This window comes from Sparus aurata, chromosome 2 (assembly GCF_900880675.1).
Source record: "Sparus aurata chromosome 2, fSpaAur1.1, whole genome shotgun sequence".
NCBI classification, from domain to species: Eukaryota; Metazoa; Chordata; class Actinopteri; order Spariformes; family Sparidae; genus Sparus; species Sparus aurata.
Genome location: NC_044188.1, coordinates 15,012,370 through 15,037,117, shown reverse-complemented (window position 1 = coordinate 15,037,117; position 24,748 = coordinate 15,012,370). Strand labels below are relative to the sequence as shown.

Here is a 24,748-nt window from a genome sequence, read left to right as displayed (position 1 = left end):
GAAAATGAGATAATGTCAATTAGAATCATGTGAAATTTGCTTCTTCAGAATTTGAATTACACATTTTTACACGCCAATGGCCATTTTAACATGTGAACTTTTTGTGACATTTCATAAAGTGGCTTTTTTTCTCTTTTTCTTTTTACAAATGAAAATATCCACATGTGAACTACATACAGTATGTGACTGTTTTCACATGTGGATTAGAATTTCAAATGGGGAAACAAAACATGGCACACAAAGTTTTTCAGATACCATTGGCTATCCTCACATCTGAACTAAAATGTTGTCATGTGAATTACATCCATTCATATATGACTGACTGTTTTCACATGTGGATTGGAAATTCCATATCACATGTAAATTACACATTTTTACAAGTTATATACTTTTTAGACATGTGGCTTTTCTCCACACATGGATTACAATCTACAAATCTTGATGGCAGGTGGAATCCACCAACATTTGAGTTGCACATTTTCACAAGTTTTCACATGTGAACTTAAATTTAAACATGTGAAAATGAAATAATGTCAGGTGAACATTCCCACAAGTGACTGGCTTTTTTCACATGTGATCAAAGATTTCCTCATGCCTCATGTGGACTTGAATTTCCCGACTTTCACAAGACATTCTCATGTGCTTTTCTTTTCATGTATAAGAATTTGTGGAAGGGCTTGGTCCTCCTCGTATTCAGTGGCAGACTGGACGTGAAAATAAGTTTCTATGTCAGTGAACCAGATTTACATTGAACACACATGCCCCAGTCTTTCTTGAGCACACGGAGGCACCCATGAGCACACACATTACGCTCATTCATTCACATGTATCCACACACACACACGCAGAGGCATGCAGTGGTTGACAGAGAGAGTGGTTGTTCCTCCAAGTCCTCCCTTGCTCGCAGCTTCTGAGACGCCATGGGTCTATATTTCAAAGGCCAAGGTCAGAGCAGCACGCATTCACCAGGAAGTTACACAGTAATAAGACCAATTAGGAGGCTGCCGCAAGGAGGTATTCAATCTCTTTCTCTGTCTGTCTCCATCCCTCTCTCAAATCCCACCAGGAATAAAAGCCTCACTTTGTCCTCGGAAATGATCCACATTTTTACGAAAAACCTTAAAAACAATAAATACGGCCTCTCCTTGAATTTAGCTGTCGGCTGCAGCTGTCACGTGACTCTTTTCCCACAGCCGGGCAAAATGGCACCGCTTTCGATTCACCCTCTCATTTCCACTCACATCACCCTCCCTCACTGTCTGCTCTGCTCTGTCTCTCCCTCCCTCTGTCTCTCCCAGACCCTCTGTATCTCATTTTGTCCTTCCCTCCCTCCCTTCTTGTCTCCGTGTGGTTCACTCCCATCAGCCCAGTGTCCCATATGAGCGATCACACACACACAGACACACACACATACACACACACACACACACACACACACACACACACACACACACACACACACAAACACACAGGTTTGATTCCCACAGCGGCCAGCATGTGTCCATTAACAACCATGTGTGCTGTTCAACCTTGACTGAGACAATGAACCTCTGTGCTCACTTCATCATCCAGCGGTGAAAAAAAGTAAAATATTGGCAGGACAGGAGTACAATATTATCAACAAAAGCATTTCGTCTTAAAAGAATCTATTATACAGTGGATTAGGCCCTGTTGTGATTATGTTTCAGTGCTTACAAAAGCCTATTTGATCATTATTTCTAATGCATTAACATTTAAAAGACCGCTTCATCGATTTCCGTTGTTCAAATATCTTCCGTGGCTCTCACTTGCTCTCTTTTTTCAAAAGGTCTGCATGTGGGTTAAATATGTGGGTATAAGTCAGGACATCACAGACTCTTCCGCTTTGATTATAAACAGTTTCTTTTATTTCTATCTGTCTTCTGTGACCATGTTGTGTAAGTAGAATAGCACCGGGTGAGCTAGACAGGCTGAGCACAAACACAGTAGACCATCTGTGCATTTACATTGGGAGAGTATCATCAACAGTACAGTGTAGTAGTAACTGGGAACCGTCAGCCTATTTCATCATCACATTGAGGCTTCGCCCCTCAACTGTAATTATTTCACTGGTTTCCTATCATCCAACAATCATATTTGCTCAAGAATATTGATCGCCATATTCATTTTGTCTCTCTTTGCTGTCACTGTGGCACCCCCTCATCACCAAGGCCTCATCAACTGGGTGGATCTCTGCTATTTTAAGGCTCTATCCTTATACATCTATCTAATTGATGGGGTCAACACCAACGTCTCCATCAAGCTTCTGCATTCATGTTTACTTGTGCCTGTGCTGCCTGAACTGTCAAATGCTATACAGAAGTAAAAAGTAGTGAAGGAGCGGTGTGAAGTGGTGTAAAGTTAAAGTGAAGTAAGTAAAGTACACGCACATCAGCAAATTACTAAAGGAAAGTACTTAAGTATATGTACCTACCTAACTTTCCACTCATCTGGATGATTATCTGCTGAACATTAAAAGTCTGAATGTTTGCAAACTGCACATGTATGAAAGAAATACCGAACACAGTGAACTTTGAAGAAGTTTCACAATGTGAACTGTTTCCCATTTACCAGAACAACACATCATATTAAACTGTAAAAGTACTTAGACCCAGTGAAATCTTGCAGCAGGTCTTTGTTCTCATTCTTCAGTTGGTGAAAGCAGCTTTGTTGCTGACACACACCAGACGTCATGACCCCGTTCCCAACGCGTCCAAACCCTCTCCCTGTTCTTAACAACTCAGCTCTTCCTGATGTTTTGTTGGCTGACGCTGTGCAGGCCAACAAAGGAAAGAATCACCAGTCCAAACTGAAAGGGAGTCGCACAAAAACACCTCCGTCCAAAGCATCAAAGCCGTTTTCTGAAATGAATAGAGAAGCTTAGATGGTGGTTGGACTACCTTTCAGGGCTGCGCTGAGGAGAAAAGCCTAAGCTAAATACAGCCACAAAAGTAAATGAATGATGTGGATTCACATTGCTCAGTGGCATCACAAAGTGAGTTTGTTCTTATAAACTTTTACCGGCAGTGACTGGATACATTTATTATGTCGGGAGGTGAATGGGAAAGGATGGCTTGAGGAGGACAAGGAAAAGATGAATGTGACTTAATGTTTTAGTACACAAAGAGGATGATGTGAGGGAAAAAAGCCAAACTTAATCAATGCTGGATTAAGGAGTATAAAGTCTGATTAAAACCACTTTTCCACATGACACAGTGTTTTAAATGGATGCAGGGCAGTTAGTCATTAGTTTCCATTCATGTTGCAGTTGCCCGAGCTTTGCTTGAGATCAGTAATCCATCTTAGTTAACATCATGTCTGTCTGTTGTCAAAGATATATTATCATTGCCTGGTAATACAGTGCAGCAGAGACCTCACATCCATCACCATCAACCACTGAACTAATGATGACAGAACTACAAAATAAACGGACATATGAGGTTTATATAGGTTAGGTTACCTAACAAACCTCACTCCAGTGATGTAATGTAACTAAGTACATTTATTGAAATACTGTACTTTAAGACATTAAGACATTTGTACTTTACCCGAGTATTTCCATTTTCTGCTACTTTATACTTCCGTTGCACTGCATTTTTGCACTTTAGAGGCACATATTGTGCTTTTTACGTTTATTTGAAAACTTTAGCTATTAGTTACTTTGCAGACTGAATGTTGCATCAGACCCAGAGTATCATGTTTTTCAATTAATTTGTTTTATTGGCAATCAGATTAAAAATGAATAAATACATTAAAAAAACCACAATATCAACAAATGCTGAATATTGGCTCTAATAATCGGCAATGCCAATAATAGTACACATAGTATGCACAGTATATACATATACTTTATATAGGTTACTTTTACCTGTACTTTGGATACTTAAACATGATTTTAACTGTCTTTAACATTGAGTGATAGAAAGTTTTCTTTTTTTACTTTTTAATTGATGTGAGAGTAATGCATAGATCTTGATAAATAAATAAAAATCCCAGCTGTATTAAGGTTGCTAATATCAATGAGTGTTACAGGGCTATCAAGTTTGATTTTGGATAAGGCTTGATGAAGGGGACTGTTGGGCCTGAGTGGAGGTATGTGCTCTCCTGAGTGCCATACGAGTTAAACCTGATACCTTCACTTCTACTCAAGTATGAGTAGTATGCTACTTTTGTCTCACTCAAGTAACATATGGAAATAAACTGTAACCAGTGGTTGCCTGAAAGATCAGAGAAACATGTTCAAAAACGACAAACTAAATATAACTGATACTAAGTACAACAGGGCATGAACACAGATTGTTCCTTTAACACTTATCTTAACCTTTTGCATCTTGTTGTCAGGTCTTGCCAGCCTCAGATCAGTTTGGTCCAGACACTTAGTCTGGACAGTGTCTGGGGTCAAGGCCCTCCTACAGGGCTCCTCTCATAGGTCACATCCTGTCCGAAGGGGGAGAAACCAGGGGCTCTTCTTACCGTGGGAGGTGAGAGGCTGGAGGTCAGAGGTCACGGCTGCTTTCTCAGGTTTCAAAGCTCGCTGGGGGCCGAGGTCGCTGGGTCGCAGCTCTAGTTAGAGCCGCTGTGTCTTTGTGAGATCGCAGTAATGGCTTCCGCAATTAAACACTAAAAATGGAAGCGTTTATATCCTTTGGTGAATGAAGGGGGACAGCGATGATCGTCAGGCTGTTTCGGCCAATCGTGTGGTCCGTCTCTGGGTGCTCGTTACCTGCTGTGTGGCAGAGCTGCAACTGTGATTTTAGTGTGTGTTGTTACTGTGGGATTACTGAGCAATCAATCACTGGGGGCAGCTTTGCTTTTGACTTCAGTGGACAAACACAGCCTCAGTGTGAGCTCACTGTCGGGAATAAGACTGCCAGGAGTGTGTGCATGCGTGTGTGGGTGGTTTTGTAAGATGGATTGGTAAATACTGTTGTAGTTTAAAGAGGAGTTCGACTGGGAGGTATAGGACAACAAAAAGATGGAAAAGAGTTGAAGAAACTTTGCAATGGAAAGGGAAAAAAGAGAAATAAAAGAAAGGGACTGGGAGGGCGGAGAGAGGAGAAGGTAAAGGTCATTCTGCTAGCCGGGGCCCGAAGAATAAGTCATTGTTTTTTTCCTCATTTGATCGGGAAAGTGAATGCTGATATTCAGAAGTGGGATAAAGGGCAACTCTAGAATGAGAGCAGAGTGGGGGTTGGAAAAATGGGAGTGAGTGTGGGTGTGGAGGAGACAAAAGAAGACAAGAGAAAGACTGCCAAGAGTGAGGAAGATGAAGAGGGTGAGGGAGAGTGCACAAGAGAGCACACATCAAGGAACCTGCAACAAAATGTGCAGAATAAAAGGGCAAAAAAGAGCTACACTGACGTCAGAGGTACAAGTTGAACCCTGCTGTTTTCCATTGAGCTGTATAATCGGTCCACTGTACGGGGACGGGGAAGTGGAGCGCTTCTGCAGGTGTTATCTCAGTTACTGATAAAGAGCTTCATGCACAGCGTGGCGTGAGGCGACGAGCTGGGCTTCACAGGGAGAGAGGGACGCGCTTACATAACTGGCCCCCATAACTGCCAACAGCTGGCTCAGTCCCGGCTTCCAGCACTAAAGCCTCTACGGGTCCAGATCCAGATTTCATGCGCTCATCAGTAAGCACATTAGAGCCAAGAGGAGAACAGAGAGTCCCCTGGACATGAGAGGTTCTGTTTCCTATCAAGATGCATCTTTTCAGTCCGAGCGCGAGAGAATATGTATTGATCAAGTGCCAAGAACCCTACTCACTTCAAAACGCTGACCCACTTGTTCATTTCAAACTGTTTGAGATGAACGATGAGGCACTGTAACACACCCCAGCTTCAAGCACTGACCGGTTATTAAAGCGTATCACCATGAGGTAAACTGTGTATCTTCAGTGAATCACTGCGAGATGACGAAATGAGGATATGGGGAGGACTGGAACATTAAACCTGCCAGATTTACAGCACAAGTGTTTCCACTAGATCTTCAGTTTCTACTACAAACATTTCCAAAAAGTCCTCGAAATCAAATAACAAGATATGTGATTTACAGTTGTGTCCCAGAGGCATTTTATGACCTGATGTCTCTGATCATCTGCCTTCCAAAAGTGCAACAAATCACTGTTGCACATATAAAAGTGTTTTCTGCTGTGGTTAAGGTTTGGTTGAGCATAATGACTTGGTTTCGGGTGAGGGAAACCTTATGGTGTGGGTTAAAATGACTACTCAGTGAAAAGGTAAAGGGCATTTGATCATCATGGTTAGAACAAGAATCGACAGCCATGGGAGAGAATCTGTGAGGATCATTACCTGCCTCAGTGACAATGCTAACATGCTGATGTGTTGCAATCAATTTGAACTGTCAAGTCGGAACTTCCCAGTCAGTAGTTTCAACTGGAATGTCCCCTGAAGTTGTGATAGTTTGCCAAAAAGGCGAGGATCCAAATGCTGACACAACGGCAGGCAGCTTATGAAACAAAAGCGAGCTTTAATAACATTAGCCATAAAAGTCCAAAAGTCGAAATCCAAAGTGCAGGGAACATAAAGGCGGATAGCAAAAAGCTGAAAACAAAAGGGCAACAAGGAGAATCCAAGTACACCAAAGAGTTAAACGCAACCTTAAAGCCTTGGGAAACAAATCAGAAACACTGGGAACAGACACAGGAGACGACGAATGAAATCAGATGAATTGAAGAAGACTGAAGGAAAAAGACATACTTAAATACACATGGGCTGATTTCCTCTCAGATTTTCATCATCCCCTGTCTTTCCAGTTACTGATGAATAAGGAAGCAGTGGAATTATGACAATTCCCTAAGTTTGAAGGATCTGCAACGTGGAACACAGCAGTACACGCCTGAGCCGCTCTGCTGGCGCTAGAGGAAATGTCATGGGATCACTAAAGTCATTGGGCCTCATCCTCTGGGGACCACCAATGTCATGACAACAGTAGTTGAGATATTTCAGTCTGGACCAAAGACACACAGAGTGACCAACACGCTGACATCGCCCACTCATTGTCTAGAGCCATCAGCGTGGCTAAAAATACCTGCGTGCTTGAGGAACAATGGTGGCCACCGTCAAAAACAAACAATGTTGATTGTCCTCCAAAGTTAAATACAGACGTTTTGTTGACCCATCCCTCGACCTGCCCTCCACCCTCTGCAGACTTTGTGTGTCGATAATAATGTCACACTATTTCCTCTATTTTCCCAAAGAGTCGTATTCCTACAGTCACGAGCTGGCTTCATCACTTTCACATTTGCTGAAACGACAACACCTTCCTTCTCGGAAGGGCAGTCTCAGCATTTCCTTAGAATTGATGACCTCAAACTAATTACATCGCGCCTGTATGCAGCAAAGTTATCTGTGTTTACTTTTGCAACAAGGAACACTTTGGTCCATCGGTCGTGTTTAGCTGGTCAGGCCCCTACTAAGTCACAGGGTTGGGTAAATAATCAGCTTCCACCTCTGACATTATCAGCGGCCACGAAAAACCTGTGGACTGACTTCATGGGCATTTGTTTACTCTGGGAATAAAGTCGCACTCTTGTTGATAATGTCAAATCTGCAGGGATGTTTGGAAACACCGTGTCAGGGCGTGAGATCAATATTAAAACCGGTGAGTAACCCGTACGTTATCTGAGGTGTCTTTGTCCCGTGTCACTCGGTCAAACCGAAGGCTGTTGGATTTGCAGTCCAAACAGTGGTAAACCACGGGAGGACATCAAGGCCGAGGGAGAACAGGGCATAAATGTGTGTGTACGCATATGGATACAAACACACACACACACCCTGTACCCTTATCCGTCCCATATGAGGGATCAAAGCGCCACAAGCTGACAGCGATCAAACAGAGAATGAGGGAACGCCAACAAAACAAACTGATAAAGAGGGAGAGCAAGTGAAGGAGGCGACAAAAAGAAAGGGGAAGCACAGGGTGAGGAGACATAAACAAGTGCAGAGGAGAAAGAGACGGGGGAGAGAGAAGACATTCACATGTGTCCCAGAGTAAATGAGGTCACTACACCCATGAGCCATTTCCACACAGAGAACAACGTATGTCCCCGGAGGCCAATCAGATAACATCAGGCTGCAGCTGTAAGCCAATCACAATCGCTGTCCGTGACATCAGACGTACAGTTGGATTCGAACCAGGGAATATGATCTACTGAGGAAACGTTACAAAGGTCTCTTGGAAATCAAGACCTTATTGAATTAAACCCTAAAGTCTTTGCTCATGTGCTCCAGTTTCCTCTGCAATATCACTTTCCGGAGTCAGGGAAGGACTACTTTTCATGCCCCAGATACAATTTGGCTCCAAACACCGAAACCGAGTACAGTGCAGGCAACTTGAGACGCTCTGCAAACAGCAGATGTTCTCCTTATCAAGAGGTACACAGCATCTGGTTAGTGTCTGAACTCTGCAGAATATAGATCCGAAACGTTTACAGCTGATGCTCGGAGAGACAATGGGTGAAATTCTGACATAATTCAAGTCAATTATTAACTGCAATCCTCCGTGGAGAGGAATTTCCATTGTGTAGCAGAACTGCAGATAAGGAACAGATATGGAGTTGCTTCTGTCATCTCATTGTATCTGAAACAGCTTAATTACCTTTTCAGCTGTGTGCTCAGCCATAAACAAAGAAATCGAAAACAACCTTCATCTGTGTTTATCTCTCTGAAAACAATGTGTTGTAAAGGCAAAGACACGAGACACGGCCATGTGGGTGTGTGTGTGTGTTTGTGAACAAAGCAACAAATGAATGTATGAAGTGTTTGAGTTTGTTTAATGCCTGACATTCACAAATGGAGGCATCATCAATCCATTTCAAAACAAAACTTACCTCAGATGTAAGCTAAATTAATCAGCCAGTCAGTGCTAAAGTTGTAAGAAATAAGGTGACAGATGTGTCAGCAGGTGTCATGGCTTTACTGATTAACCTATCCCAGATGTCCAGTGGAACATAGTGTACTGTATGAATGAGATATAGGACATGAAGAGCTCTGGCTAACTTGGATTAACCCTGGCGAGGAAGCTCTCCTGCTTACCTCAAATGTAATATGAAACTTTTAACAAGTGTATTTTTCTTTATCATTCGTGCAGGATAAAGGACGACAAACACAAGACAAATCTAAACAAACAATGATTTTGATGTGGAGTTTCCATCGTTACAAAGAAAAAAAAAAACTATGAAGTCTACATCCACGCCAGCTTTGTAAGGCTGCTAAATGCTAACATGGTAACAATGGCAATGCTAACATACTGATGTTTAGCAGTCATATTGATTTTTCACCATCTTGGTATAGCACAATAACATGCTAACATTTGCTAATTATATTTAAACAGAAAGTATAGCTGGATGCTGATGGGAATGTTTTAGGTTCAGCCACATTCCCAGAATAAAATGTTGGCATTGTTGGGAGTACACATTTCAAAACAGTTTTACAACATGTGTAACAAAACCACTGTATATTTTTAATGAATTAATTTATGTTGACATATTCCAGCCTTGTCTGTGGCAATAAACCAGGTATTTTAAGTGTAAGCATAATCTTTTCATAACCCTAACCAAGTTGTTTTGGTGCCTAAGCCTGACCAGACCATAAGCACTGCGTCATCAAAACATGACAAACTGTTAGATTTATCCTCTGAGATCATAAATATCTCAAAATAAAAAGAAATTTCCACCCAGTTGTTGAGATATTTTAGAGTGGAGGGCAGTGCTGCTAGCATGGCTAAAGATAACAATGGGAATTAACCATGAAAGCATGCAGACAGACCACAAAGCTGTCTTTATGCTTAGCCTACAAAGGCTCAATAGGACCAGTCACAGACTGGAGTGAAACAAGGACAGAGTACTACGTCAGGTTGAAAAATGGCTTAATTGCTTTGCAGAGAATATGCCTGAGCAGCAGGGTGTCGTATTCATAGTTTTCCGCAAAATGTGAATGAACCTGTAGGCTACAGTAACAACAACTGTACATGTGCAAGTGCAAACACACAAAAATGTGCAGGTCCAAAACAGTTTGCCTGAAGAAAAGACACATGTTCCCCAAACCACAGGACAGATGTTCTGGAGGCAGAGATGGGCCTCTTTAAAGCAAAACACTGAGCTGTTCAAAGAGGACCCGATGACCCCGCGACAGAGCAACTCAATTAGCTTCCCATAATGAGACCACGCTGTGGGGGGTGTTTATATAAGCTTATTAAAACATAATCCTGCTAGCAACGCCATACTGTAGCATGCCAGACCGGCCACTCCTGCAACCACAGTGTTAGTTAACAGCAGGCTGGTGCCTCTAGAGAGCTCAGACAAACTATTCTGATTCATGCATATATAAACTTAAATACCAGTGGATTCAATCTTTTTTGGGGACTAAACTATGATTTGTATTGTCTTACTTTTCATGACTGACTTTTTTGCTTTGCCTCTTACTGTGCATTGTTTAACACTACAGAAGTTCTGTTTTCACCACAGCAGGTGCAGGACAGAACTACAGTAAAGCACCTGTGTGACACAGTAACACACTGTTGTCACACAACACCACCAATGAAGCACATTCAGTTGTATTTAAGAGTGAAAAAAGATCTGTATGTCATATGAGTGACTGTGTTTTGGTTTTTAATTTCAGTCTTATCTCTTTTTTGTAGCTCCGTGTCTCTTTCTGTTAACAACAAACGATAAAGAGTGACCTGCTGTTTCAGCCCCAAAAGTGAATCTACAAAAATATTGAAAGTGAATGTAGTTCATTCTGTAATATCTATTAAATTGTCTTAGATACCCAGTAGTACCTCTCTTTGATGTGCTAAATGAGAAGCTGCAAGTTAAGAAGTGAGAAATTTTTAAAATTATAGATAATGGCCAGTTTGGTTGTATAAAAGCATTGTTTTTGTATTTGTAATCTACTACGTAATGTGTCTAATCTTGTTGTTTTTTTTACTCTTGGACACATTGTTCATGTAAAACGTCAGTGAGAGCAGCAGCACCACTGAAGCTTTTCCACCACACAGGCCTCTGAATCTCCTCCACTGAACGGGTTATTGTCTGGCTCTGATTTCCATGTGTTTCAAAATCTACAGCGGTGGGCAGACAAAAATGTGCGTCTGAATGAACTTTTGACTTTAAAACCTCAGTGAACTGGCACTGCACTACCTACACTATGTGGAGCATTTGAGTCCCTCAGCAGCGTTTGCAGGAGGGACGACTGATGCTGAGCACAGCAGGAAGCTATCAGACAGATGATTCAAATGTCTACATCATATGTTTTTTAAGTCTGACAGTCTGAGGGTCACCCTTCAGAAATAATCAAGACAGCTGATTTTTTCAGTCTATATTTTTTTACATTTACATTTAGAATGACACCATTAAAAGAATGCCAAATTAGCTATTTGCAGTTCCTGTTTGACCATTTTGGGGGATTCATACACACTGAACCTTTCCCACCCTCTTACCTCTCAGTAAACCTGTCTCATAGTTGCATACTGACCCAGCACTTAACACAGTCCTGTGAACTTATGAGAACATGGGAATGAGTCACTAAAGTAACTTACAAGAGCGAGACTGAGGTGTCTAACACAATTTAAAGCAGATTTCTGTCAAGAATAATGAACTGTACACAGTCGTTGGGTAAGTCTACGTGTGGGTGTCTTTTAATCGGCGCCCCAGACATATTGCATCGCATTACAAGAGCTTGGGCAACAGTTAATCCTAAAGACAATGTACAAAGTGGACCACAGTCTACGGGTTGGATCCCTTCCCACCCCTCAGACTTGATCGACATTGTTAATGTCCCTCAGTAATCCCGCCCCATGAGCTGAGCTCCAGTCATTACGCTGGCAATTATCTGAGGGGTGCCAGAGAAATCCCTCGCCAACTTTAAGACATCAAAACTGATTACAGAGCTGCTCTTTCATGTGGAGTCAGAGCTCAGTTGTTACCTAAATGATTCCCAGAGGTTATGTAAGAAAGTGGGTTTATCAGGACTGAAAAGTTCAACGACCGTCGGTTTTTACAGCAGAGGAAGGCTACAGCTGACTGGGCCACCCAGTTCACACATTTATCTCATCAAACATTATTTAAAAGATATGTAATAGTTTCCATCCAAGGCCGTAGATACCCGTTACACTTCAGTGATGTGAGGGCTTTGATGACATGAACACGAGTTTACATTTTTCACACAAAAATATGCTTTAATTTAGGCTGATTACAACATTTGTTATATATATTATATCTTAAAGAAAGACTTACACATTTCAGGATATATGTTTGTTGGATTTCTTCATTTTAGCATAAAAACTGGAGACGGGTAAACAGCTACCCCAGCTACCTAAATCCACAGACCATGGCCCTTAATGCTGACTACCTGACATGACATATCTTGTATTCTTTAATCCACACAAAATGTGTAAAAATGAGAATTGGCGGTTTACAGGGATAATGTGCTGTATAGAGTAAGGCCAGCAGCTTCCCCCCAGTTTGCAGTCTTTATGCTAAGCTAATTTTACCGGCTGCTGGTTCCGGCTTCACGTTGACGTTAGGAATCTAAAACTGGCATCAATCTTCCTAACTTATTCAGGAAAGATGAGAAGCTCAAATGATGTAGGTTACTGCTGTGTTTTAAGTTGTAAATCGTATAAACATGGGAAATCTGACAAATTGTTTTAATTTCCCATCTTCCTGATTGATAGACAGCTAAGAGTACAATGGCTTGTTAGAACATCTGGAGGAACATTAGGCAGTGTTACAGGGCTCGCTAACATTACCATAAATCACATTTGTTGTGTTTCAGTTCCAATGTATGTCCAAGACGTGCATTGATATCTTTGAGTTAATTTACTCCTTTCATTTTACACTATCAAATGGTGATGTTAGCTACGAAGTAGTTAAATGCTAACGTTTGCTGTTGTCTAACAGAAGCTAATGGGATTGTTTTACTTGAACAATGTCCCGGTATCCCTCACAGACTTTCACAATCCATTATCGGGAAATGGTGATTTGATAACATTATGTCAGCTTCTCTGTGTTTATGTGACTTGCAACCAGGAACACAGCAGCAAAATATTATCCCGGCATTTGAGCTTCCCACTCTGAGTGTGACGTCAGAGATAAATGTCTGTCGTGTAAATACTGTCTTTAGGGTACTTACCAAAATGTTGAACTATTCAAAACCAGTAGTAGTCCAGTGCTAGTATTTGTCACCACAATGATGTATATTTGGACAATATTGGGAGATAACATTTACAGAACATGTATGGTTGAATAAATAAGTTGTTATTAAATACTCAGAAAATTGTGAAGAGTTTGGAGGGTGCAAGTCAAAGACTTTCTTAGGTTGGTTGGACTGTGGTAAAGGAATTTGGACTCATGACCTCATATACTGGCAATGGGCGCCCCTCAGCAGTTGTAGTTATCCTCTTTAAACCAACAATACTAGATACTAGACCTCCAGCTCTGCTTAGAGAGAAATTGAGCCGCTCTATTGAACCTATTGTCTCTCACAGTGGAAAACACAAAGGCCATTCAAATGTTGCTTTTGCCTCCCTGAACCTGTGACCATGAAATGCTCCAACGCATACATTAGATTACCACTGGATGATAATTTTTGTACAGTTCCACAAGTGCCCTCGGTCTTGATGTTGGCTCAGTGACGTGTTTTAAGTTTATATATGGTCACACAAATACCCCCACGTATGTTTGCTTAACAATGAGCTCTGTGGAGTCTTTACTCACTTTTCCTCCCTTGGGTACAGTTTCTGTATTTGGATTCAGCGGAGCAGACTAAATTAGTGGATCTCTTGCACATGGATACACAGTCTTACGATCTCACTGTGAAACTTGAGAGACATGTAGACCTCTTCCCTGATGTGTTTCACGGCTGTTGGTCTCATGATTGACAGCTAAAGATTCCCCCCACAGACGATAACCTTTACTTCTAGCAGACAGGTAGGTATTACAGTCAAGCATGCAAGCCACAAGGCTAAATCACTACATGTTTCGCAAGATGGCTACCTTGCTGGGCCACAACAATGGGGTTTCCTGCTAAAATATTGGTGGAGAGTGGAGCCATCTTGACGATCATAATTAGACCACTAGGCACGACTCTTACCTTAGTTTCACCCACTCTGAGGCCGGACAACATACTCATCTGCAGTCTGCCAGACGACACAAACTCTCTTTTAGCTGCCTACCCTATCATTAGTGCTTCTAAACAAGTACGAGATACCTTGCTAACTGTCACTCTCTGCCTATTGTTGTATACTGCGGTGCAGACGTGCAGCTATGAATAGGAGGAAAAGCCTATTTGAGGCAATTATAATCATCTGATCCTGCATAGTTAGAAGTCTCGGTGCCGACAAAACCTCTGAGGCTAAATCTTTGAAGTCGTACTTAACCCTTTCACAACTGTGTATAAAGTTTTTGGTTAATTCTAGAGACTGCTTGTTCACAAATCACTATGTGGGGGAATATGTTATGAAAAGTTATAAAACTATTAAGATCATTTCATAGAGCAGTTGTCTATATTTAGCTTTTGTTCTGTCTTAGCGATGCATGATGGTTAGTGGCCATCAATACACTTCTTTTTGTGTTGCATTATGGGATAATTTGTGTCAACTAAATAGGTGTGATATTTCATAACAAAAATATAACAGAAGAAGTGAGCATGCTGTATAGAGGAGTATATAATAATATAGTAATATTATAATAATAAGGCTAATAATGTAAACAAAACTAAGCTTAACAGTAAATAATTTTGGACACAGTCAGTGTTTTTTATATTTATTAACTTAGGTTTTCAGACCTCTAGATTAAAGGTTTAATGTGTAAGAATAGGCTTCCTGTCAAATTCATCCTCAAAACTAATAGGGGGGCAGCAGATCAGCAGAGAAACCTTTAACTGCTGCTAGATGTTAGCTAGTTAGCTCATTTAGCCATGCAGCTAGCAGGAGTGTTGGTATGTACACTTCTAGAACAGGAGCATTTGACCTTTAGCATGCTAACTTCAGGAGATAGCTCTGCAACACAATTTAGATGTCCAAACTGTAATTTCTCCACAATATGTTGATGATTTTAGTTAATTGTTTAATGTTTTCAGATACATTTTCAAACATTGTACCTTTAAACATCACTCTCAATCTAGTACTAGTGTCGTTTATTCACAAAGGTCAGTGTGTTTTTCCAGTTAAGGCATGTTAAAGTTTTGTAAGGCAGCATGTTCACCTTTGGCAATAGACTACTAACCTACATTTTGTCTGAAACCTTTATATTTAGACCAGGTGCCTCTTTTGTTCCTTTTTATCCACTATAGTAAAGTCTTTTTAATATTTCCTCTCGTTTTACACATTCTTACATTTGGAGTGCCTGGATTACCTTCTGGTGAATTAATTACTTTTTCCCTGATTTCCAGGAGCACCCAACACAATTTTAGTCCAGGTTTGTCTGTTTTTATGGCAGTAACTGTTCCTACTGTAGAACATACACAACATGTCAGATCTGTCAACACACCTGTTCTTGACATCAGAAAGCGAGCTTGTAACAAACACTTCACTCCACTCCTATCATCACATAATTGTCTCTACAGTGTGACAGTGGAGATAACGTATCTCCATGGAAGAGTCAACAGTGAAAACAGGTGAAATATTTCACATTTTATTGTGTTTCTCTCACACGGCTCAACAAACTGCTCTCAGACACCATCTGAAACACTCACACTGTTAAGTACCTTTTAGAGTTGGACAGCCAATGACTGGAGTCACTTATATATGTACACACAGATTTATCCTGATGACATTACAAACATCATAAATGATTACTATGTAACATACATAATGACACACAATAATTCATACATCTGCTCTGTATTGCTTGCTGTTGATCAGTAATTGGCCCAGAAGGAACAGATAAATAGAGACAGAGCTGAAAGACAAGGCTTCTGAAAAATAAGAAGCAAACGTAGAATCAGTCTCTTCATTGATTTCACCTCATTTACTGTCATTGTTTCAGATGAGGAGAGAGCTCCAACGCATGGACAGACAACGATGGACAAATATCTGTTCAAGGCCCTGACGAAGATAACGAGGAAAGACTCCGGGATCATCTGAACCAGAGGGGAGTGCAGGAAACATGCAGATCGACCACTACATCTCAGCACTTTTACCTGCTTTGTGTTCAAGTCACACCACCGGTCCAAAGGCCATTGCATGGCGAGACCTCGATGATGAGTTTAGACTGTGTGTGATAAGTGCAATGTACAGTGGCACCACCCAACTTATTGCTGCAACCTTGTAACAGTATAAAAAAACTAACAAACTGATTTAAGGTCACACTTTTCGGTCAACTGAAGCTTGGTCGGGTAACCATCAGCACTAATAGGCATTCGGTGTACTCTGTAAATGATTTGTGGCATCAGTCTATTGTGGTAGGTGGGTAACACACAGACCTCTGACAGTGTGACAGCTGTGTCAACGCTTCAGAATGTAGCACAGACACAAGCCAGCGCAGAGAAATCCCAACACGATCTCACAGAAGTGAACGGCTGGATTACAACATGTTCAAACCACAGCGTCACATCCCCGAAGAGCTCAGAGATTATTTAAAGAATATGTTCCCACAGCTTCAACGATTAGTTGATTAATCGATTAGTCGATTGAAAGAAAAATTAACAGCCAACTATGTTGGTAATCGATTCATTGTTTCAGTCATTTTCCAAGCAAAACATTTACAAAAAGTCAAAGGATTTTCTGCTTTTCTTTGTCATTCATAATAGTAAATCAAAGTGTTTGGATTTTGGACTGTTGGCTGGACATAAGAAGCAATCTGAAGATGTAGCCTTTCTCACAAATGTTTTACTTATGGCCTAAACGATTCATCGTCAAAAAAATGAATATCATTTTTAGTTGCAGCCCTAATTTATACTCATTTACACGTGATTGTAATCCAAAAAAGCATGAGTTAGTTCTGAGACAAGGTGCATGTCTGGCTTCAATTTTCAACAGCAGAAATATTGCATTTATTAAATTTGGGATTTAAGCTGAGCAGCTTGCATTAAAGTTCCTCAAACTTCCTGTTTGTAAGAAAATTGATTGTCATTCCCAACTCAATATACCAAATCTTGGTAGACCACCAACCCAACTCGTCACTAGAATGAGATTCAAAAATCAAGTATCTTACAAACTGGACCTTTATCTTCATGTTCTGATTTCAGTGAAATAAAAAAGAAGTGTTGAGGGTCTGAATTACAGTGTATAACACATAAAATAATATACTTTGTAAAAGAAGGGTATCAGATTAGAGACACAGGAGAAGTATACTTTCAGTACATAACACCATCTGAACAACTCAGCTCACATTTCCGTTGGACGTGTCCAGTATGATACGCAGTCCATGTGCCATAAAACTTTATTAGCTCCATAACTTTTGGTTGAATGTTGGTCACAGTCTTGTTTAAGAGTTCAGAGAAGCAGGCAGATGTTACAGTCTTACGCTCTCTGTCTTTTAGGCATCAACAAAGGTATCTTTTCTGGTCAAAAAAATCCAATCTCAGGCAGACACACTCCGCCTCTGTTGAGCTGTTGCTCAACTGAATCAAAGTCATTCTGGCCGCCATATCTGGAGCCGTCCAGGTGAACGTAAAAACAGTCCTTACATCCAACTCAGTCCCCACCAATAAGTCAGCAGTTCCAGTTTATTCATCAGTCACAGTCCTCTCCTCCCTCTCTACTGGACGCACACATACTTCTTCCACCAGGACTTGGAGAGCATCTTCATCTTATCAGCTGTGCTGCGGACCTTCCTCTCCCGCCTCACTCTCCTGTCAGAGTGACGCAGCCCCACGGCGATGGCTGCGTCAAACACCTCCTTCAGATTCTTTTGTGTCAGCGCCGAGCACTCGATGTACGTCACAGCTCCGATTTTTTCCGACAGCGCTCTGGCATCTTCCTCCAGCACAGGCCTCTCCCGCCGCCTCGCCAGCTCAATGAGTACTTTGACGTCCTGCCGCAGGTCGCACTGCGTGCCCACCAGGAGGACGGGCGTGAGAGGGCAGCGGCGCCGGATTTCTGGGACCCACTTCTCCCAGACGTTTTGAAAGGAGGCTGGGCTGACCACGCTGAAGCAGAGCAGCAAGGTGTCGGTGCGGCTGTAGCAGAAGTGGCGGAGTTTGTCAAACTCATCCTGGTGATGTAGACAGAAACAGATGGTTAGCAGTGTGGTGATGACCATGATGTACAAATCTCAAGCAGACCTATTACACTTTTTCATTTTCTTCCTTTTCTTTAGTGTTTTATATCGGATCTTGTGCACGTTAAGCATCTTGAAAGCTAAGAAAGTCACTAGAACCAACAGGAGTTCCTCTCTCGCACAGAAAACACTGCTCCTTGTCAGGAGTCCCGCCTTTAACTATGTGACTTTGTGACATCACACTATTTTATGCATGGCTGCTAGTTTGGAATGTATTAATTAATTTAGCAAAGCTGCTCGGTTGGTGTTAGCAGTGCTGGCTCAGGCATGTGTAAGATGACCAATCAGGAGACCAGGTGTTCAGGGGGAGGGGCCTTAAAGAGACAGGAGCTAAAACAGTGTGTTACAGACAGAGGGGCAATACAGAGCTGCAGCACTGGACAGTATGAGAAGTCTGATGTGTTTTTGAGCATTAAAGCATATAAACATATTCTAGTTCTAACCCAAAATTAAGTTATGCACCTGAAAATTTGCGTTATCTTTATTTTTTGATTAAAAATCACCCTCCACCTTTCACTCAGGTCGACCTCAGACTAATGCACTTCCAGTTATCTCTTCAGTGGTCAACACACTCCCAGGAAAGGAAATTGTGCTAAAAAATAAATCTAAAACAGCATTTATATTCTGTCGATATAAAGTATACACAAGCCCTGCCCACTCACTTATAACACCTACAGTTAATCTATTAAATTAACACTTTGGAGCCACACAGCTGACTAACAAGGCCCTCCCACACCCTTGTGTACACGGATTAGGGTTGAAGCTAAGCGCACACCTCTCCTTCTTTCTCTTAGTCGTCTCCTTTCCAGCACATACAGTATCTCCTACTGACTATAAAAGCTGCAGAAACAATCATTCAGCAGTGGACACTTATCAAACTTTTCCCAGCACAAGCTTTGGCTGTGCTTTGCGATCTCATGACGTAGGTCCATCTGCAAAGTACACAGACATCAACATCTTGGTGTAAGGAGCTAACTCTGTTTATCAGCTCTGGCGGCAGCTGTTATCATTTTTCTCCAGACCTTTTCTTTCTGTCTGTCTCGACTCTCTCCACCTCACTCACTCCCCCCCTCATCCCTATTTATTGGCACACCCCAACCTGCTTCTAGCACAAGCTCCCCTCTTATGAAATTGCATGAGTACAGTAAGTGTGTGCCGACTTTCATCTGCCCACATTTGCCCGAGCTTGTCTGCGTGTGTACAGTTTGAACGATGTATGCCGCTTGCAACACGCTGTGGGGTTTAACACATATTAAGGGCTTGTTGAAATGCTTCGCTCCACTTTACAGCCAAGTTCTCTTTGATTCTGTGCAGAACTGGCAGTGCCCTCGCAGCGTTTGTGAATGTCAAATATGCTGCTCCCAGGGCAGGGTTCTATTGAGCGGGATTATGAAACAACCACACACGCTCCGGGGAAAATAATAACACTCTTTCACAACATGTTCCTTTTAAAATTGCCCTGCGGTGCCAACAGAATAATGAGTCAATAACTTTTGCAAGCTCCCTGTCTTTCTCCGTCTCTGTGCCAGGACCCGTGTCCTTAACAGCAGAGAGACAGGGAGGAAGAATTTAAGGTTTTGCACGATCACCTCCAGTTCATGTGCTTACCCCTCTCCTTCAGCGCCCTGTCACTGTTGCCTATCGTGTGAAGCAACACTATTATCATTGCAGATGAAGACTGACAGCTGAGCTCAGGAATTTGGCCATTTCTATACAGGTGAGCTACCTGTAATAGCAGGTAAGGGGCCCGCAAAAACAGCATGTTTGTAACCAATTTTTTGGCAAGCAACAAACTTTTGAGCTAAAAGCTAACACCAGAATGCTAACATTCTCAGAATGACAATGCTGACACGCTGATGTTTAGTAGGTGTGCTGCTCACGATCATATTTTAGCATGTTAGCTTAAGTATATGTAGTACATTTTGGTTGAATAGCACTAAATTCACTAAAGACAAATGTAGCGAGGTCACCAGAGTTATTACAAATCATACGCAGATATTTGTGCTAGGGTTGCAATAGTATGAGATTTTCACAGTACGATAACCATCTCAGAAAATATCACAGTTTCAAAGTATCACCGTAACTAGCAGGCCTCTGAAACTACTTTTTGTGCCAGATCTGAAAAGAGAAAATAATAATACCGTAGATAAGCAAGTTGTGATAAATCATCAACTTTCATATCACGGTATACCTTGAAAATCGCTGCCATTTGAATCAAATCACATGACGATCTATTCAACAACCATAAATGTGAGCCTTGCATTGTCGCTCGGTGAAAACTCAGGGCATCAGCAAAGTTAGTAGGCTTCATCCTCTGGGGATCATGAATGTCTGACATGAAATTCCCTGCCACTCAGTTTGAACAAAAAAATGGAGCGACCGACCAATTGACGCTGGCATCCACGGAGCCACGCCACTGACATGGCTCAAATGTGACACGGGAAGAGCGTATGTAGTGGAATGTTTCAGCCGAACGGTCATGTAACATGCGTCTGAGAGTGAACACGACTCACCTGTCCTGCAGTGTCGCACAGCTGTAGCCTGACCGGGCTTCCATCCACCTGAACCACAGCTGCAGACACAGAAAAAAACAGACACACACAGAGAATAAGTCACAGCTGTCAACATTACTTTAAAGCCCGCGTGCAATATACAGCCCCCACCTGACGCTTCAGAGGTTAACACACACACACACACACACACACACACACACACACACACACACAGAATATAGTGTGGCATAAACAAAAGCCTGCCAGTTGAAAACACAAAGACCCCCTGCTCTGCTCTCCCAGCTCACAGACGGCCTGCTCCGTCTCGCCCACCCACTCTGCCAGTTACTGTTGAGACCACAACACTTTACTGTTGCTCCGACCACTCTGTGAGCTTTGTTCTCTCCCTTGTGTTTTGACAGAGGCCGTTCCAAGGTTGTCTAATAGGGGGGCTGGGGTGGGGTGGGGGTTAAAAACAGAGCAGATTTTGTTTGCTCAGTGACTCTCTTCCAATAGGCCTCACTTCCAGAATTGGAAAAAGTGGATGAGTCATCTCACAGCGCGCTTCATTACAGGGCCACTTATTCTTCTCAGGAGAAGCGGACACAATGCAGAGCAGCAGGCACATGGAAACATTTACAATACGCCTGGAGTGTGTGTGCTCGGTCATGCCACCTGATCAAAGAGTTTGCCGGGACTATTCAAGTAGTGGGACAAGGCATCGCAGCACCAGGCCAGGAGAAGAAAGAGCGGGACCAGAGAAAGAGCAGAGAGTGAATAAGAGAGAGCCACCATTGTGTAATAATTTCCTAATCCCTGACATATGATACGCCTTTGATTTTCTGGCCCAAAACTCCCTCTTATCGTCCCTTCTCCCCCTGCGTCCTCTGCCACCTGTGGCATTGCGTAACCGCTCAGAAGTCAGCTCTTCAAACTCTTTGGAGTCCGGGCACCGAGAAATGACATCACCATTAAGGGCCCCCTCGACTGCACAATCAGTCTCTGTCAGGACCGGGGCGAAAGACAATCTCTGCCTCTGAGCCACTTGCAACAGATGTGCCCATTCCACTATAGAGGAGAGGGCTCGTGGGTCAAGGCTTACAACAATAGGCAGAGTTGTGCAATCCCAAACCCCTGAACCAGAGACGCTCTGTGCTCTGTGGTAACATCCCAGGGTGGGTGTGTGTTCTTCTCAGCGAGTGTTTTATGGGTTTGTGTTGGCCCGGGTTATTGGTTGTACTGCTCATGAGCGTAAGGCACGAAAATTAACAGAGATTGATGACAAAAATGATTAAATATGCAAGTCAGGTCAGTGTTCTGCAGTCAAAATGAGAATAAAAATGTTTTCCTTCATGTGGGATTACTCATTTATTTTCTCAAATAGAGCTAACAGGGGACTTGATCAACAGGTCACAGGTGCATTTTTTTTTTCTGATCAGTTTAGAAAAAGTTCCCCCTTCTTTTGGGATTTGGTTCGTCTACACCGATTTTCCAGGACACGAAGCTTGCTGGGACAAGCGAGACAGTTTGGAAAGTGGAATTGTGCCAAGTGGAAAGATCAGGGAGGATAACTCGTGTGCATCAACGCTGATGGGACGCAGATAAATAGGAAACACAAACGCACCCATCACAGCAGTAGAACAAGAGGACGAGGGGGTTGCTTTACAAACATGCAAAGTTGAAGAGGAGTTCAGTGGACATTAGGGAGATTAATTAATTCACACCAATTTGATCACAGGCTCCACAATCTACACACTCATTTGCAGTGGATTTGTGCTGTTATACCATCATACAATCGTTGCAAACGCAGAAGAGTCTGTGAGAAGCCCTGGTCAATAAAAATGAGGGGTATTAACGAGTGTAAGATCAATATTTGTCCTCTGCTCACCTGAGAAGTCGTCGAACGCAGTGGGAACATATTTAGTTGGGTAGCCGTTCGTTGTGTAGCTGACCACCAGGCTGGTCTTGCCCACCGCTCCGTCTCCGAGCAGGATGCACTTCAGCAGCCGCTCCTGAGCCTCGCCTGGCCGGGCGGGTTTGGGATTGTGTGGGGGCACCGGAGGGGCCATGGTCCGTCCGTAATCCATGGTGACTGGAGGTGACATTCAATCGGCCAGCACTTCACCGCGCTCTCCTCGACGGGCAGCTGAAGAAAGGACCCACCATGAGAACACAGGTTGCTCCTCTCTCTCGTCCAAAGGCTCATAAACGCGAGCCGAGGGGGGCCGTGCGTAAAGCGTCTCCTCCTGCCCTGCGCGCTGCCAAATCCAACTGTGGCACGTTACCACGAGCGCTCCAGACTGGGAGCCCGCAGTTTACAACGAGTGGGCGGGTCTAAGGCGTTATGTCCTCGGATTGATTTGCCTGATCCCACCCACTCCACCTCCCAGCAGCGAGCGCAGGGCTGAGCGCGCACAGGTGGATGAGAGTCGAGAAAATGTTTCATCTGTGAGCAAATTTAAAGATTTATTCTTACTGGCCTCTCTTGGGTCATGAAATAGAATAGACGAGCCCTCTGAATAAACGCTCCTCATTTATTTTTCATACATCTGTAATTAGAAGCACATTGCGCCCGACTCTGTTATTATCTCCTGTGAAGGTGCAGACAAGCCCAGGCTTGTCCTCCTCACCAGTAGTAAGGGGACAACCTTGATGTCCGTTTTGAACATGACGCATAAAGAGCTGAAATTTCAAACCCACTACTCAGACCCCGTGACCTACTTTGAGAAGGAGCAGCCAGTGGCCACAGACGGTCTGTAGCTGCTGGAGAATGTACAGCTCCAAGCAAAGGAGACAGTCAGGAGTCCAGATGTTTGAGCGAGGAAACGGACAGAAATTCAAAAGGAGCTTTGCTTCTGATTGGGTGTTTTTTTCAAACTGTCCAGTGGTTGAGGTGAGAAGTCTCCCTCGGTTTATCACACATGCTTGGGGAAACAGAAAGGAAGTGATGTCTGGACTGTTGTCGCCTCCCTGTGGTTGATAGTGGAACACTCACAGGGCATGAAAGTATGAGCTGGAGGAGGTACAGGTGGAGAGAAGAGAAGTTCAGGTTTGTTTTTAAGCATGTTAGTGAGACAGTGACTGGTTGTGCTGATTAATTTATGTTCTGAGAAATATGCTGTTTTAACAGTGTGCGTGACTTTGGGATTAACCTGTTCAAGTCAGTTTTTAAATTTGTGCTGTTGTGTCGTTTTGCTGTAATGTCTGCTCCGATGCTGTACTTCCTTTAATCCAAGGCAAATTCCTGCCACGGGAACGTTAAACTCAAGTGATGCTTACCAAAGGTCCAGTTTACATGTTGGAGGGAATATTCAGATCCTTTAGACAGTAGAAATACTGAGTTCACAACGTAAGGTCCTGAAAAGTTGTAAGTTTGTAAGTGGTGAGGAAAGGGAAATGTTCTTAAAGTATTCAAAGTAAAATAACTCAATAAAAAATGTCCCCTTTTATATTATCAAATCATTCTGCTATTCTTACTCGTGCATTAATCCAAAAGCAATATTTTTGCAGGTGTATTTTGTTGCGGTGGAGCTCGTTTTTAATCATTTTACACAGGACTGCGACTAATTCATAAAGTGATTTATGGGGGAAAAAGGCAGAAAAAAATATTGATGTAGGGCCATTTAATAGAATTTTTTTTTGTGCGTGTACATTTTTGCCACGACGGTGGTTAGAGGGTGCAAAGTGCATACAAAGAAAATAAAAGACATGTAAGAGTAAAAGACACTGTATTTCAAAAGTTGGACTAAAAAGAAAAGTTCCTTCAAAAATTGATGCCACAAGCTGTAACACAGCCAAAATGATCACCAAATCAAAAAAAAAAAACATTGAGAAAAATGTACAAAAATGCCTGAAGAGGGCATGAGGGTTGAATATTGAAAATAAATGCAGGGGGAAGAAACAAATCTTCAAATCTGAGAAGTTGGAACCATGAAAATGTTTTTCACTTGAGTGGCTGTGGTTCAGGGGTAGAGCCAGCATCTTGTTTTCA

At 42.4% G+C, this 24,748-nt stretch overlaps 1 protein-coding gene across 1 annotated transcript; it reads right to left on the bottom strand.

The window, feature by feature from the left end:
• Nucleotides 1-15,660: 15,660 nt before the first annotated feature.
• Nucleotides 15,661-23,087, bottom strand: rhoub (ras homolog family member Ub). The gene is made up of 3 exons (XM_030392304.1): nt 22,646-23,087; nt 20,779-20,837; nt 15,661-18,199 (listed from the first exon to the last, which is right to left on the bottom strand). Exons 1-3 carry the CDS (start codon nt 22,860-22,862, stop codon nt 17,744-17,746), a joined length of 732 nt encoding a protein of 243 aa, XP_030248164.1. The 5' UTR covers nt 22,863-23,087; the 3' UTR covers nt 15,661-17,743.
• Nucleotides 23,088-24,748: the final 1,661 nt, after the last annotated feature.

Bases quoted from the DNA above. Each gene is read 5' to 3' on its own strand.
- rhoub (XM_030392304.1), bottom strand. From the start codon at position 22,862: ATGTCACCTCCAGTCACCATGGATTACGGACGGACCATGGCCCCTCCG. The intron at 20,838-22,645 runs GTGAGCAGAGGA...CTGTGTCTGCAG, and splicing joins TGCGTTCGACGACTTCTCAG to CTGTGGTTCAGGTGGATGGA. The intron at 18,200-20,778 runs GTGAGTCGTGTT...CTACATCACCAG, and splicing joins TGTGCGACACTGCAGGACAG to GATGAGTTTGACAAACTCCG.